This window comes from Staurois parvus, unplaced genomic scaffold (genome assembly GCF_062004578.1).
Source record: "Staurois parvus isolate SC_StPar_1 unplaced genomic scaffold, SC_StPar_1.0 ptg000594l, whole genome shotgun sequence".
In the NCBI taxonomy this organism is placed as follows: Eukaryota; Metazoa; Chordata; class Amphibia; order Anura; family Ranidae; genus Staurois; species Staurois parvus.
Window position 1 is genome coordinate 82,215 of NW_028318390.1, and position 15,411 is coordinate 97,625.

The window sequence follows — 15,411 nt, forward strand, 5'->3', positions numbered from 1 at the left end:
GTAAACGCTATAACTTTCACGTGAACCAATTAATTTACACGTATTGGGTTTTGTTTTAGCAAAGACATGTCGCAGAATGCATTTTGGCTGAAATTTATGACGAAATTTGATTTTTAAATTTATTTTTGCTGGACATGATTTATAGCAAAAAATACAAAATATTGTTTTTTTTCTCAAAATAGTCAGCCTTTTTTTTATAGCGCAAAAAATAAAAACGCACAGGCGATCAAATACCACCGAAAGAAAGCTCTATTTGTATGAAAAAAAGGACATAAATTTAAATTTATGTACTGTATTGCATGACCACGCAATTGTCCGTTAAACTAGCGCAGCGCTGTATAGCAAAAAAATGGCGTAAATTGCAGTATCTATACTATAGTTTGTAGACGTTATAACTTTCACAAAAAGCAATCAATATACAGTTATTGGGATTTTTTTACCAAAAACATGTAGCAGAATACATTTTGGCCTAAATTTATAACTAATTTTGAGTTTACTATATATTTTTTATAGCTGAAAGTAAAAAATATTGTTTTTCTTCAAAATTTTTTTGTTTATTGCATAAAATAAAAAGTGCACAGGTGATCAAATACCACCGAAAGAAAGCTCTATTTGTGTGAAAAAAAGGACGTAAATTTTGTTTGGGTGCAGCGTTGCATAACCGCGCAATTATCAGTTGAATTAGTGCAGCGCCGAGTAGCAAAAATAGGATGGTCATTAAGGGGGGTAAATCCTCAGGAGGGCAAGTGGTTAAGATATATTTGGGATGAGTCATACTGGGTTTTAATACGTTTTGTATTATTATATTTGTTTTTCTGCTATAAGTCAAGGCAATATTTAGAGTAGCACCGTACCATACTTTTTATAATTTGCACTTATCCATTTGGTATATGGTTGGGTGTTAGCAGCCCTCTCCTCTTAATTATCATTTGTATTATTTAGTAGCGCAGGAGGCCCTTATTGTGTTTTTACTTACCAATCCAGCGAAGCACGCAGGCTCGCAAGACAGAAAGAAACCGTTCATGGGATAAAAAAAAAAAAGATTTAAAAAAAGCGCTTTCAACAGCTTGTTTAAGGTCATATGGAAAAATAGGGATCATGCATCATGACACTTATGTTCGTGAAATTAACAAATACCATGGGATAAAATGAGTAGTGGTGTTATAATAAATCATCCATCTTTGTGAATTGAACCTATAATCTGGGCACGGGTGCACTTTAATTTATCAAAAAATCATACAAACTCAGTGCATTAAAGTACATGTGAACCCTCAGGCCTGGTTCACACTGAATGTGACTTTCAAATCGCACTACTTCACTGGAAGTAGTGCAATTTAAATCGTGCAGGAACTATTTTTGAAATCGCACTGCTTAAGACCGTGCCATAGAAATACCTTAGATGTGACTTCATTTGTGAACCATGGCTTACTCTGTAAAACAGCCCATTCAATTTAAAATAGAAATGAAATACAAAGTGTGTGTGTGTGTGTGTGTGTTTGTGTGTGTGTGTGTGTCTTCTCAAAGAATGGCCATGCACGGGGAGGAGGGGGAGTGTCTGTACAAGTCTTGGCCACTGTAGGACAGGTAGGCTGTGCTTCCACACCTAGCATGGTCAGTTTGAAATAGGAAGGCAGTGGGACTGGCGCAAACATTAGGTATTTCACATGTAGGAAGTAATAAAAAGAGAAAGGATACATTTTGCAGATGTACATGATACAGCAGAGATAACAGGAATATGAAATGTTGAGGTAACATTCTCTTGAACTAATTTTGTACTATGATGTGACTCACCACCTTCCATGGTGCTTTCTGCCTGAAGTAAATGTTCACTATTGTGGACTTCAAAAGATTCAGAATAATCTTCCCGTCTTGAGACATTTAAGGATTTTGTATATTGGTTACCATCTTCTTCATTACATTTTGAATTCTGTATCTTGCCAGACAGCCTATCCACTTCATGTTCCCCTTCAGTTTCAGCTAAAACAGTCTGTAGGGGTTTATATTCTGCACTATCTGCAGTTTCCAACATTTCAACATCTTTATTGACATTTAAATCAAAGGGATCTCTCTCTTTTGCCTCTATCTGTTCAGATTCCTGCATTTCCCAATATGGTGTAATAGTTCTATCATCTTTATCTAGGAGAAAGGATTTTGAAAGGCTTTGATGTAACTGGAAAGGCCTAGCATCCCCCACTGTTAAAATAGAGTTCTCTGTGCTGCTGTTTTCTTCAGCGTGTTCAGAATCTTCCACCATCAGTACAGATTTGTCTTTATCTTGATCTTGTTTTGATACAAAATGGCTGATATTTTTCAAAGCAGATAAAGATGTATTTATCTTTTTATCTGATTCAAATGTATTGTCATCCTCCCCCACAGGTAAAGATTTGGCCATGGTTTGATTTGCATCAGGGTGCTCAACATCTTTTACCATCATTACAGATTTCCATATATTACTAGTTGTTGCAGAGTAATTAGCATTTTCCGCCATCATTTCAGTTGTAGGTATATCTGAAAACATAGCTTTAGAAGGCACATTAATGCTGATGTTAGCAATATTTATCTCTGTGGACATATCGCCTGTGCCACGTTTCTTTTTCTCAGTTGAAACAAGACTGTTAGATATAATAGGTATTTTCTCAGAATAGACATTGTTTGTCTCAGAGAATACAGGTGGGACATAAAGTTCCGTATTTAACTCTGCAACTCCTCTTGTAGAAATAGATGACTTGTCCTCCACAATTGATTCAACAAAACATTCTTGAGAGCCTAATGGGGAAAAAAGCATTAGAAATACTGTAGAATTAAAAGAAAAAAAAATAGTGCATCTTTATGTTATCTTATTGAAATGTAACAACTAGAGAGATTGCAGCATACAAAAGTGTGGTTCGGCTTCCAGTGAAAACACAATCTTTTTTACATTAATTTTGATAAAAATGTATTTCTCATGAATTAATAAAAAAAAAAAGAAAAAAGAAAAAGAAGGGGTACATAACAGAAAACTGGCTTTGCAATTCATTACACCTAGGTAACATACACTACCTGTGATTGGAAGGCTACAGGGAAAATACCCCTGTATAGCGCATCCGTGCACTGCCAGCTAGTCTCAGCTTTGCAAGCCATATGGAGATTAGAAGAATATAGGGGAGCAATATGGAGATCAGAAGAATATACAGCGCCTTAAAAAAGTATTCATACCCCTTGAAATTTTCCACATTTTGTCATGGTACAACCAAAAACGTAAATATATTTTATTGGGATTTAATGTGATAGACCAACACAAAGTGGCACAGAATTTACAAGTGGAAGTTAACTGATAAATGGTTTTCAAAATTTTTTACAAATAAATATCTGAAAAGTGTGGAGTGCATTTGCATTCAGCCCCCTTTACTCTAATACCCCTAACTAAAATCTAGTGGAACCAATTGTCTTCAGAAGTCACCCAATTAGTAACTAGAGTCCACCTGTGTGTAATTTAATCTCAGTATAAATACAGCTGTTCTGTGAAGCCCCCAGAGGTTTGTTAGAGAACATTAGTGAACAAACCGCATCATGAAGGCCAAGGAACACATCAGACAGGTCATGGATAAAGTTGTGGAGAAGTTTAAAGCAGGATTAGGTTATAAAAAATATCCCAAGCTTTGAATATCTCACCGAGCACTGTTCAATCCATCATCCAAAAATGGAAAGAGTATGGCACAACTACAAACCTACCAAGACATGGCCATCCACCTGTTACAGTCTGCAAAAGACTTGAGACTGGGATGTGGTGGGGTTCATCTTCAGCAGGACAATGACCCTAAACAAACAGCTAGAGCTACAATGGAATGATGTAGAGCAAAGCATAATCGTGTTAGAATGGCCCAGTCCAGACCTAAACCCAATTGAGAATCCGTGGCAAGACTTGAAAACTGCTATTCACAGACGCTCTCTATCCAATCTGACAGAGCTTGAGCTATTTTGCAAAGAAGAATGGGCAAAAAATTCACTCTACATGTGCAAAGCTGGTAAAGACACCCAAAAAGGCTTGCAGCTCTAATTGCGGTGAAAGGTAGTTCTACAAAGTATTGTTTCGGGGGGCAGAATACAAATGCACTCTACACTTTCAAATATTTGTAAAAAATTTAGAAAACCATTTAACATTTTCCTTCCACTTCACAATTATGTGCCACTTTGTGTTGGTCTATCACATAAAATCCCAATAAAATACATATACATTTTTTGTTGGAACATGACAAAATGTGGAAAAGTTCAAGGGGTATGAATACCTTTTCAAGGCACTGTAAGGGAGAGATGTCCTGTACTGTACTCCAAGAAACAGATTTGACTGGCAAGTCAAAAATCTTATCTTCCTTGTTGACCAGTACAGGACAAAGGCTCTGTAATCATTACACTGAGGATTCCAAAAGTAGTCCAACAAGAGTCAGACAGCATAGCAAAAATGCCAAAAGGCCTATAATAAACAAAATGGTTCAAAAAGGCTTGATGGGCAAACAGGAGCCTGTAGCAACTTACACTTGAAGCTGGCATCATAAGAGACCTGAATCTCCATTTAGTAGAACTTAAACGTGTTATCAGAAGCCCAGGTGGTAGCCTTGCAAACGTGAAGAAATAGATGACTGATGCTGAAAAACCCATGAAGCGCTAACAGATCAGTGTCTTAACAGGAAAGGGAAGAACCCAATCCTTCACACTATAACCCTTATGATATCTTGCTTGTTCCTCCAGCAATGGTGGAGCAAGAGGCTGCAAGACCCCTGCAGCTTTCAAAGGGAGGGCTTTTCTAACTCCAGCGCTGGTTTGGAAATCCACCACTCTATGGAGATTCTGGCCTTGGGGATCAGGCATATAGGAAGGTCACTGTTGGTCACACTCTGCCAGAATGTTGAGCTGCAATGGTGTGGAGTGAAACTGGATAAATGACACAACCTCTAAGGAGGCAATCTTCAGACCCAAGAACCTCATGCAGGAACAAAGCGAAGGCTTCCCCTAAGCATGACAAGAAGATTCTGGGCAGGGCAGTGTCTATTGTCAAGCCAGGTACTCTAATATGTGGGATGGGTCAACTGATGAGTTGCTTAGATTGAGGATCCAGTTGAAGCTCTACAGTGTCTGCATTGTGTAAGTTGCGGGTTACAGGAACAGGGAGGATTGGTTCATTAACAGGAGATAAGATAGATATCCAAGAACACAAATACCCTGGGCACAGAACAGAGCCAAAAACTGGGGCAAGCACCTTGCTGAAAATTCAGGGTGCTGTGCACAGACCAAGGGGAAGGATAACAAACTGGTAATGAAAATCACTCACTAGAAAGCATAAATAACACTAATGAGACAGAAATATTGGAATGCTTAAGTAAATATCTCTGATGTCTATTGAGGCCAGAAAATCTGCAGAAGGAAGCAACAACTGACCTAGCAGTTTACTCGGGGAACTTTTGAACCTGTAGGAACATATTGAGTCGTCATATCCAGAATGGGTCTGACTTTTCTGTTTTGGGGACCAAAAAAGGTTCAAATAAAAACACTGAAAGCATTATTTTGCTAGTACAAGTCTAATGACCCCTTGAGACAAGAACTACTGGAAAGCCGCAAACCGATCTACCTGCCATGATGGAAAATGGGATGAGCTAAACAGCATAAAGCAGGAGTAGGCAAAGTGCAAAACTCCAAATGGAGCCTTTCACAATGAAACACTGAACACTGAGGCATGTGGATGAAAAGAAGGCTCATCCTGGAGATTTAAAGCAGAACTAAACCCATGGATAATGGTTTCTCAAAACAGTTACATTCAAGATATATCAAAATTGCTTGTGCTCTCAACTAACCTGTTAAGCCATCAAATAGCTGGTGTTATAAATGATCAAACATGCAGCATCATGCCAACTGCAGATCAAAAGGAGGCTAAGATGACAGCTTCCTTGGCTGTAAAGGATAAAAGACTTTAGTTCCGCTTTAACAAAAAGTGTGCTTCTACTATGCTGTTCATGCAGTATTGCAAGGCCATAGGTTAAAAGACTAATTAACTGTGAGCTGAGGCATCCATTAGGATGGAACTGGGATTCTTGTCAATGTGCTTAGTCCAGGTAGCAATTGTCTGGCAAACTGTCATAAAAGCAATCATAGGCTGCATGCTGTGGCCTACCAAGAAGAGACAGCTTTCAAGAGGGCCTCCAGCTCCTTTATCTACTTGGTCCTTAACACAGGATTATAAAGACAAAGATAAATATAGGAGTGTGGCGCTAATGAATATGAATATGTCTCAGATGATCTAAAACACAATATGATGTATAAGCAAAAGATCAGTGCATCAAATAAACCAAATGATAAATAATGTCCAAATAAAATGAAATAAAATGAACGCAGGATCTTGCATAAAAGATAAAAGAACCAGGATCCAACGGTAAAAATGCGCACTCACCGGACGCGCTATGGAAAAGCGCATATGTAGCATGACCTTTAGGAAACCTTCATCATCTGGAGACGGTGGATAGCCATCCAGGAACAAGTGATCTCTGTGTAATGGACAATTTCAAATCCAGGAATCCCTTTAGAAATTGGATGACTAATGAGTGAGGAACTCCCTCCGGTGGTGAAGATAGGTAATTCCTGAAATATGTTAGCTCCAGATGGGAGCCAAAAAATCTCTCATAGTGTAGTAAGTAAAATGTATTTATTCAAAAATAAGTATCATAAAAGCAAGACAGAAACACTGTGACAGTCAAACATGAAAAAAACTGAAGTGTAACTGACCCAAAAGTAAAATGGCCGCCGGGCCTCCTCGTGGCTCCAGGCGGCTAGATGTCACGCTCTGCTGGCTCCTCCTAAGGCCTTTCGTGCTCCAGCACATCATCAGAGGGGAGGCCAACAGAAGCATGACAGACCTCTCTCCCTATATAACATTTGTGCGGTAATCGCGCATGCGCGAATCGGCGCCGCCATTTTGCCGTGGTCGGCACAAGTGCGCATGCGCGGAACCGCGGGCGCCATTTTGTCATAGGTCTGAAATCTTATTTCAGACAGCACTCTCAGCTGCGGAAATACTGTGCCACCACAGCACACCACAGCTGATCCTAATTAAGTCCAGACCTTAAGCACTCTATAGTAGTGCATGTAGTGCAGCACCGTCATCATATTAATGTTATTGACGTCCATAAGGAGTCGCTTAACGGGCGCCATTCAACTAAAGGTCATAAATAAACTAATATCATGTTATATATAATCTAAAAAATTAAAATGCAAACAGAAACGCCAGTGAATCTGGCTGCAACATTACAATATTAGATATTAATTATGTTGTTTTTATAACACAGAAATGACAACACTCAGAATTCTTAAGCAAACTCAATGTGCAATAAAGATACTATTACAAATTCACACATATGAGATATATAATACAGAAATGCGTGGGAAAAGATACAAATAACCTCCATTATAAATGGTTAACAATTGTCATAATGCTGCCAGCATATTTAAAATCAAAAAAGTGTAAATATACACTCCCTACACATCGAAAGACCCCGACGTTCATGTTTATCTTTTAAGAAACCCACATGAACAATTCAGATAATTTAAACTAGTGATGACCACTAAAGATGGAAATAGTAACCTTAATCCAAAAAACCATTAAAAATGGTTAAGATACCATGAATACAAAATTTTTTGAAATTTATAGAAGAGTCTCCCTCAGTCAAGTATCACCAATAATGGGGGAGGGGGGTGGAAAGAAAAAACCTAGACCAATACCAATGTAATATTATTAGCTATTAGCGATAAAACTGTTGACATCAATTTCGATGTTAAGTCCCAGAGGGTATAAAGTACCCAACTCGTATATCCATCTTGTCTCTGCCTGGGACACTGCACGCGTTTTGTTCACACCCCTCCAGTGGGGAGTGACAACATCAATAGCAGTAAACTTAAGGGAAGTGGGATCCATATTATGATGTATTCTGTAATGGTTTGACAGGGAATGATCCTTGTACCCTTTTCTGATATTTGCCACATGCTCTCGCAAGCGGTCCCTTAACCGCCTTGTGGTGCGTCCCACGTACTGTTTTAGACAGGGGCACTGAAGTAAATAGACAACATATCTACTATAACAGGAGATAAAATTCTTGATGGCATATGTGTTGCCTGTCGTGTGTGATGTAAACTCAGTGATCCTGCGTTTCCTACTATTATCACATCTGCAGATCACACATCTATTACATGGACTGAACCCCTTCATGTCAGAAAACAGGGAAATGCGGGCTGGTGGATCTATCACATTTGGTGCTAAATTATGTCTAATGGATACAGCTTTCCTGAACATAATCTCAGGTCGTGCGGGCAAGACGTTACTCAAAATTGGATCAGAAAGTAGAATATCCCAATTTCTTTTGATCAACCCACTGATAGCTTTATGTTGTATGTTATAGGTAGTGACGAATGGGCAGACTTTAGTTTGAACAGGTCTATGATTGTCCTGTAGCATAGTATCCCTATCAGAGCTCGCAACCGACTGTATTGTTTCCATCAGGCTACAGCTACTGTAACCCTTTTCCATAAATCTTTCTTTCAAGACCGTAGCCTGGGAATAATATGCATCCAAGTTGGTACAGTTGCGTCTTATCCTAGTAAATTGGCCCCGTGGAATGTTCGCTAGCCAAGAAGGGTGGTGACAACTATGAATGGGGATGTAGCTATTACGATCCGTGGACTTGAAAAAAGACTCCGTGATAATCTTTCCCTCTACGTTAAAGAGTGTAAGGTCAAGGAAGTTTATTTGCGAGTTACTATACACATATGTTAGACTTATATTGTGTGTGTTGTTATTCAAAGTTCCAAAGAAATTCACAAGTGATTCCTCACTGCCATTCCATAGGAGGAGGACATCATTGATATATCGCCCGTAGAATGCCAATTCAGGCCAGTCTCTGGCATAAATGATGTCCTCCTCCCATCTTGCCATAAAAAGATTCCTGATTTTGAGGAAAAGAAAGAAACTCACATATTTAGATAGGGAGATTAATTTAGTAAGGGAGAAACTTATACCATTTAAAGAAAAGGATAATTATAAGAGCGAATCAGATAGACTCAAAACACATTTGGAGGGGGTAGAGAAAGAGCAAAAATTAAAGAAAAGAAAAGAAAAAAAAAAAAAAGAAAAAGTTTCAGAGGGATTATAAAGATTACTCTGATGGAATAGTTTTTCAGTGGCAGAAGGAGAAGGAGACTTCACATGTTCCTCCCACCAATACCCCTAAACCGCCTGATAATATGAATAAACCTAGACCAATTTCTAAATATCCCCATAAAAAAACTCAATATTATAATTCTAACAACATTGTGACTAGTGGTTCTGAGTCCACACAACATTTACATGATGAGAATATAGGGTCCAGGGATTCTTTCTGGCATCCTAATAGGTACCCACCAGGATATAGAAATTCCCCTTATAAAGACCCTAGGAATGGTTCCCAACAGTGGGGTAACCCAAGAGGAGAAAGAAGGAATGATACTTTGTATGCCTCTCCAAGGCAACATTACGACAACTATTCTAATTACCCTGGTGGTCCTCAAACATGGAGGAATGACCACATGTACTATGCGTCTCCACATCAGCATGGAGGCCACTTTAATCAGAACAACACTAGACCTTATAGACCTGGTCCCCAAACATGGAGAAATGACCATGTATATTATGCGTCTCCACGCCAGCATAAGGGCTACTCTAATCAGAACAACAATAGGTCTTTTAGACCTAGCCCTATGCGCTCTAACCATCCACATGCTCAAAGGACACCACACACTCCCCCTAGGCATATTTTCCATCCTGATGGTGGGAATAACGGGAATAATCACCCTAGACAATCTTTTTTAGGGGAAGGCAAGGTGAGAAAAAGGAAGGACGCAGAAGAGGCAGACGAGGAGGGAGAAGAATACACGGACATAAACAAGAAAAGAAGGATCTAGTTGGTAAAGGGTTATTCAATCTCAGTAATATGGCCCTTAATAGTGATGAACTACGTTTGTTAGATAAAGGTTTGAAATATGCCCCTGCTGGCAGACTGGATAAGTTTAAAGTTTATATGGACATACATAAATTTACTAGGCAACTGTCTCTAAAAAGATTTTTTGCCAATAAACCAAGTAACAGCAATATGCAGATAGACCAGTTTGTGCATTCCAATTTACGGAATGCCTCCACATATAACCCTCCTCCACAAGCCCATTCGTATGTCAATATTTTTAGAGATAAGGTCCTGAAAGAACTAGGACATCTAACCGTCAAGCAACCACATAATTGGATGGGTGATATTACAGCAATGAGATCACTTCTCGAAAAGAAAGATCTAGTAATCAGACCCGCTGACAAAGGGGGTGGGGTCGTGATCCTCAATAAGTCAGACTACATCTCAGAAGTTATGGATATTTTGAGTGATCATACGACATATTCTCCATTACTTGGCGACCCACTTCCTGGCTATAAATGTATATTGAAAAAAATCGTTAATGATGGCTTTGAACAAGGAATTTTAAATAAAAAGGAGAAAGCTTTTCTCATTCCAACTGCTCCTAAATTGCCTATTTTATATATACTTCCAAAGATTCACAAGAATCCCATCAAACCCCCGGGACGCCCAATTATAAGCGGTATAGGATCCCTTTGCTCAAAGGTGGGCGAATATATCGATCACTACCTGCAACCATTGGTAGTACAAACGCCTGCTTACCTTAAAGACACCAAACAGGTACTCAACCTTATTAAAGATCTTACAATATCAGCAGATACATTTTTCGTGACGGCGGATGTCGCCTCACTATATACTAACATCAAACACGGTGATGGAATGGAAGCAGTTGATTATTACTTATTACATCATAGTAATTTGCCGGCTACACAGAAAGAGTTCATTCTCAAATTGCTTGATTTTGCAATGACCAATAATTATTTTTGGTTTAACAAGTCCTACTATTTGCAGATCAAGGGTGTAGCCATGGGGGGCTAAGTTTGCCCCCAGCCTCGCTAATCTTTTTATGGCAAGATGGGAGGAGGACATCATTTATGCCAGAGACTGGCCTGAATTGGCATTCTACGGGCGATAGATCGATGATGTCCTCCTCCTATGGAATGGCAGTGAGGAATCACTTGTGAATTTCTTTGGAACTTTGAATAACAACACACACAATATAAGTCTAACATATGTGTATAGTAACTCGCAAATAAACTTCCTTGACCTTACACTCTTTAACGTAGAGGGAAAGACTATCACGGAGTCTTTTTTCAAGTCCACGGATCGTAATAGCTACATCCCCATTCATAGTTGTCACCACCCTTCTTGGCTAGCGAACATTCCACGGGGCCAATTTACTAGGATAAGACGCAATTGTACCAACTTGGATGCATATTATTCCCAGGCTACGGTCTTGAAAGAAAGATTTATGGAAAAGGGTTACAGTAGCAGTAGCCTGATGGAAACAATACAGTCGGTTGCGAACTCTGATAGGGATACTATGCTACAGGACAATCATAGACCTGTTCAAACTAAAGTCTGCCCATTCGTCACTACCTATAACATACAACATAAAGCTATTAGTGGGTTGATCAAAAGAAATTGGGATATTCTACTTTCTGATCCAATTTTGAGTAACGTCTTGCCCGCACGACCTGAGATTATGTTCAGGAAAGCTGTATCCATTAGACATAATTTAGCACCAAATGTGATAGATCCACCAGCCCGCATTTCCCTGTTTTCTGACATGAAGGGGTTCAGTCCATGTAATAGATGTGTGATCTGCAGATGTGATAATAGTAGGAAACGCAGGATCACTGAGTTTACATCACACACGACAGGCAACACATATGCCATCAAGAATTTTATCTCCTGTTATAGTAGATATGTTGTCTATTTACTTCAGTGCCCCTGTCTAAAACAGTACGTGGGACGCACCACAAGGCGGGAAGGGACCGCTTGCGAGAGCATGTGGCAAATATCAGAAAAGGGTACAAGGATCATTCCCTGTCAAACCATTACAGAATACATCATAATATGGATCCCACTTCCCTTAAGTTTACTGCTATTGATGTTGTCACTCCCCACTGGAGGGGTGTGAACAAAACGCGTGCAGTGTCCCAGGCAGAGACAAGATGGATATACGAGTTGGGTACTTTATACCCTCTGGGACTTAACATCGAAATTGATGTCAACAGTTTTATCGCTAATAGCTAATAATATTACATTGGTATTGGTCTAGGTTTTTTCTTTCCACCCCCCTCCCCCATTATTGGTGATACTTGACTGAGGGAGACTCTTCTATAAATTTCAAAAAATTTTGTATTCATGGTATCTTAACCATTTTTAATGGTTTTTTGGATTAAGGTTACTATTTCCATCTTTAGTGGTCATCACTAGTTTAAATTATCTGAATTGTTCATGTGGGTTTCTTAAAAGATAAACATGAACGTCGGGGTCTTTCGATGTGTAGGGAGTGTAGATTTACACTTTTTTGATTTTAAATATGCTGGCAGCATTATGACAATTGTTAACCATTTATAATGGAGGTTATTTGTATCTTTTCCCACGCATTTCTGTATTATATATCTCATATGTGTGAATTTGTAATAGTATCTTTATTGCACATTGAGTTTGCTTTAGAATTCTGAGTGTTGTCATTTCTGTGTTATAAAAACAACATAATTAATATCTAATATTGTAATGTTGCAGCCAGATTCACTGGCGTTTCTGTTTGCATTTTAATTTTTTAGATTATATATAACATGATATTAGTTTATTTATGACCTTTAGTTGAATGGCGCCCGTTAAGCGACTCCTTATGGACGTCAATAACATTAATATGATGACGGTGCTGCACTACATGCACTACTATAGAGTGCTTAAGGTCTGGACTTAATTAGGATCAGCTGTGGTGTGCTGTGGTGGCACAGTATTTCCGCAGCTGAGAGTGCTGTCTGAAATAAGATTTCAGACCTATGGCAAAATGGCGCCCGCGGTTCCGCGCATGCGCACTTGTGCCGACCACGGCAAAATGGCGGCGCCGATTCGCGCATGCGCGATTACCGCACAAATGTTATATAGGGAGAGAGGTCTGTCATGCTTCTGTTGGCCTCCCCTCTGATGATGTGCTGGAGCACGAAAGGCCTTAGGAGGAGCCAGCAGAGCGTGACATCTAGCCGCCTGGAGCCACGAGGAGGCCCGGCGGCCATTTTACTTTTGGGTCAGTTACACTTCAGTTTTTTTCATGTTTGACTGTCACAGTGTTTCTGCCTTGCTTTTATGATACTTATTTTTGAATAAATACATTTTACTTACTACACTATGAGAGATTTTTTGGCTCCCATCTGGAGCTAACATATTTCAGGAATTACCTATCTTCACCACCGGAGGGAGTTCCTCACTCAGTCATCCAATTTCTAAAGGGATTCCTGGATTTGAAATTGTCCATTACACAGAGATCACTTGTTCCTGGATGGCTATCCACCGTCTCCAGATGATGATGGTTTCCTAAAGGTCCTACTACATATGCGCTTTTCCATAGCGCGTCCGGTGAGTGCGCATTTTTACCGTTGGATCCTGGTTCTTTTATCTTTTATGCAAGATCCTGCGTTCATTTTATTTCATTTTATTTGGACATTTATTTTGACATTATTTATCATTTGGTTTATTTGATGCACTGATCTTTTGCTTATACATCATATTGTGTTTTAGATCACCTGAGACATATATATATTCATTAGCGCCGCACTCCTATATTTATTTGTGTATTATGAGGGTTTAACTGTGATTACCTTTGAGTGCATTGGCTGCTGCTGAGAGAGCGCTCACTTTCATATTTCTCTTATAAACACAAAGAAAATTGCAGGATCTACAACAGGATCTGCCCACTTTTGAAGGACAGTCACATACAAAACAGGCTCTAACAGGGAGCAGACCAGGAAAGTCCTAGCGAGTTTAGGCAATTTAAGGAACCTAATGCTAGATAGGGTTGAACAGACTTGTTGCTCTAATACTAATCAGGAGGATAAAGCCTCATTGAGGGTTGCTATGGTTTTGCTACAGGTATGTGATCACGACCAGATTCCTCAGTAGGAGAGGGATGATCCTCAGCTATCACCTCCTACAAAGGCAATGCACCTAGCTCAAGTTAGAAATCAAAGGCCAATTCAGGAAGGAAGGTCGAAGGGGCAAAGTTGTGACTGCAGCTATCTGTAGCCTCAAAAAGGCCGGAAATTTTGCCCATAAAATTGGATATCATTGCTAAAAAAACAGTTTGCTGGTTCAAAGTCATGCCCACAAAGAGGAAGGGGCAGAGCATTCTGCAGCAGCAACCCAGTTGAAAGTGAGGTGGCACAGGGGAAGTAGGCACCAAGGCTGTGCAGGTACAGTAAGTGCCATGTAATAGTGCCATGACAAGTGTGTGCAACTACAATTAAAAAAAAAACGCCTTCCAGATTCCAACCTGGACCACAGGAAAGATGGTTGACAGCCCTCAAAAACCAAAAGGAGAATTGGGGAAAAAAGGGCACCCTGGGCATGAATGTTTAAAAGTCTTACGCTCTGTACTCAATGCTAAACTTTCTTTAGACAGGATCAACCATGGAATTATCCCATTTTGACTTTGCCATTCATAATGAGCATATCCCTGCAGGGGTTTTCATAGACACAGTTCTGCCACTGGCAGAGCACAGTCCTGGACCTGTAAAACACCCTGCAGCTAACTTGTTGCATTACATACCAAGGGTAGCACATACAGCAAAATCCAATGCATACCATCAACATTACAGGCTGTCCGCTTTTCTTCCATCCAGTGAGGTCTGGGTTTGGTAACCCAAGACCCTACTGAGGAGTCAACTGATCCAGAAGCTATAGTAGGAGCTGCAATGGCTATTGTGCAGCAGGAAATCTTGAAAGGAGAGCCATGCTTGTGGAATAAACAGCATCAACAGAGAGAGAGAGAGAGAAAAAGAGAAAGAGTGAAACCTACATATGAAAAGGGTAAGCTTCTGTGAGTTAAGAAGTCAATCACCTAAAAACTCTAGCAAAAACACTGGGGCAAGTTGGTAGTAGGAAAGGTTAAATTTGAGAACCTCCCTGCAGCCTTCTTTTTGGCCAGTGTCCAATAAACTGAAGATCACTGTATATAACCCAGTGGTAATGATTAAAGAGCCTGTGTCCAGTAGTGTATGAAATCACACTTTTCATTTCCATAATAACTAGCATTAGTCACCAGGCCATGCTCTGTATTATGTTTATTGGTCTTTATACACTGGTACCTGTTCCATCTTTTCATTGGAGGATCTTTTCATGGTCAACAGATTTTTTGTTTTTTTAATTTTTATGAATAAGTTTAAATATAGTTATAGAGATTCCCAGTTTGTGTACGTTTGACACTCATTTGGCATACAAAAGA

General features: G+C 39.5%; 1 protein-coding gene across 1 annotated transcript in view; it reads right to left on the reverse strand.

Annotated features, from left to right (window-relative positions):
- Positions 1–15,411, reverse strand: part of CENPT (centromere protein T) — a gene marked incomplete at its 3' end in the record, with an annotated part of 281,323 nt that overhangs the window by 68,150 nt on the left and 197,762 nt on the right. Inside the window, exon 9 of the mRNA XM_089692549.1 lies at positions 1,792–2,766. Within this exon, the coding sequence (XP_089548675.1) occupies positions 1,792–2,766 (975 nt within the window). The remainder of the gene's footprint in view (positions 1–1,791; positions 2,767–15,411) is intronic.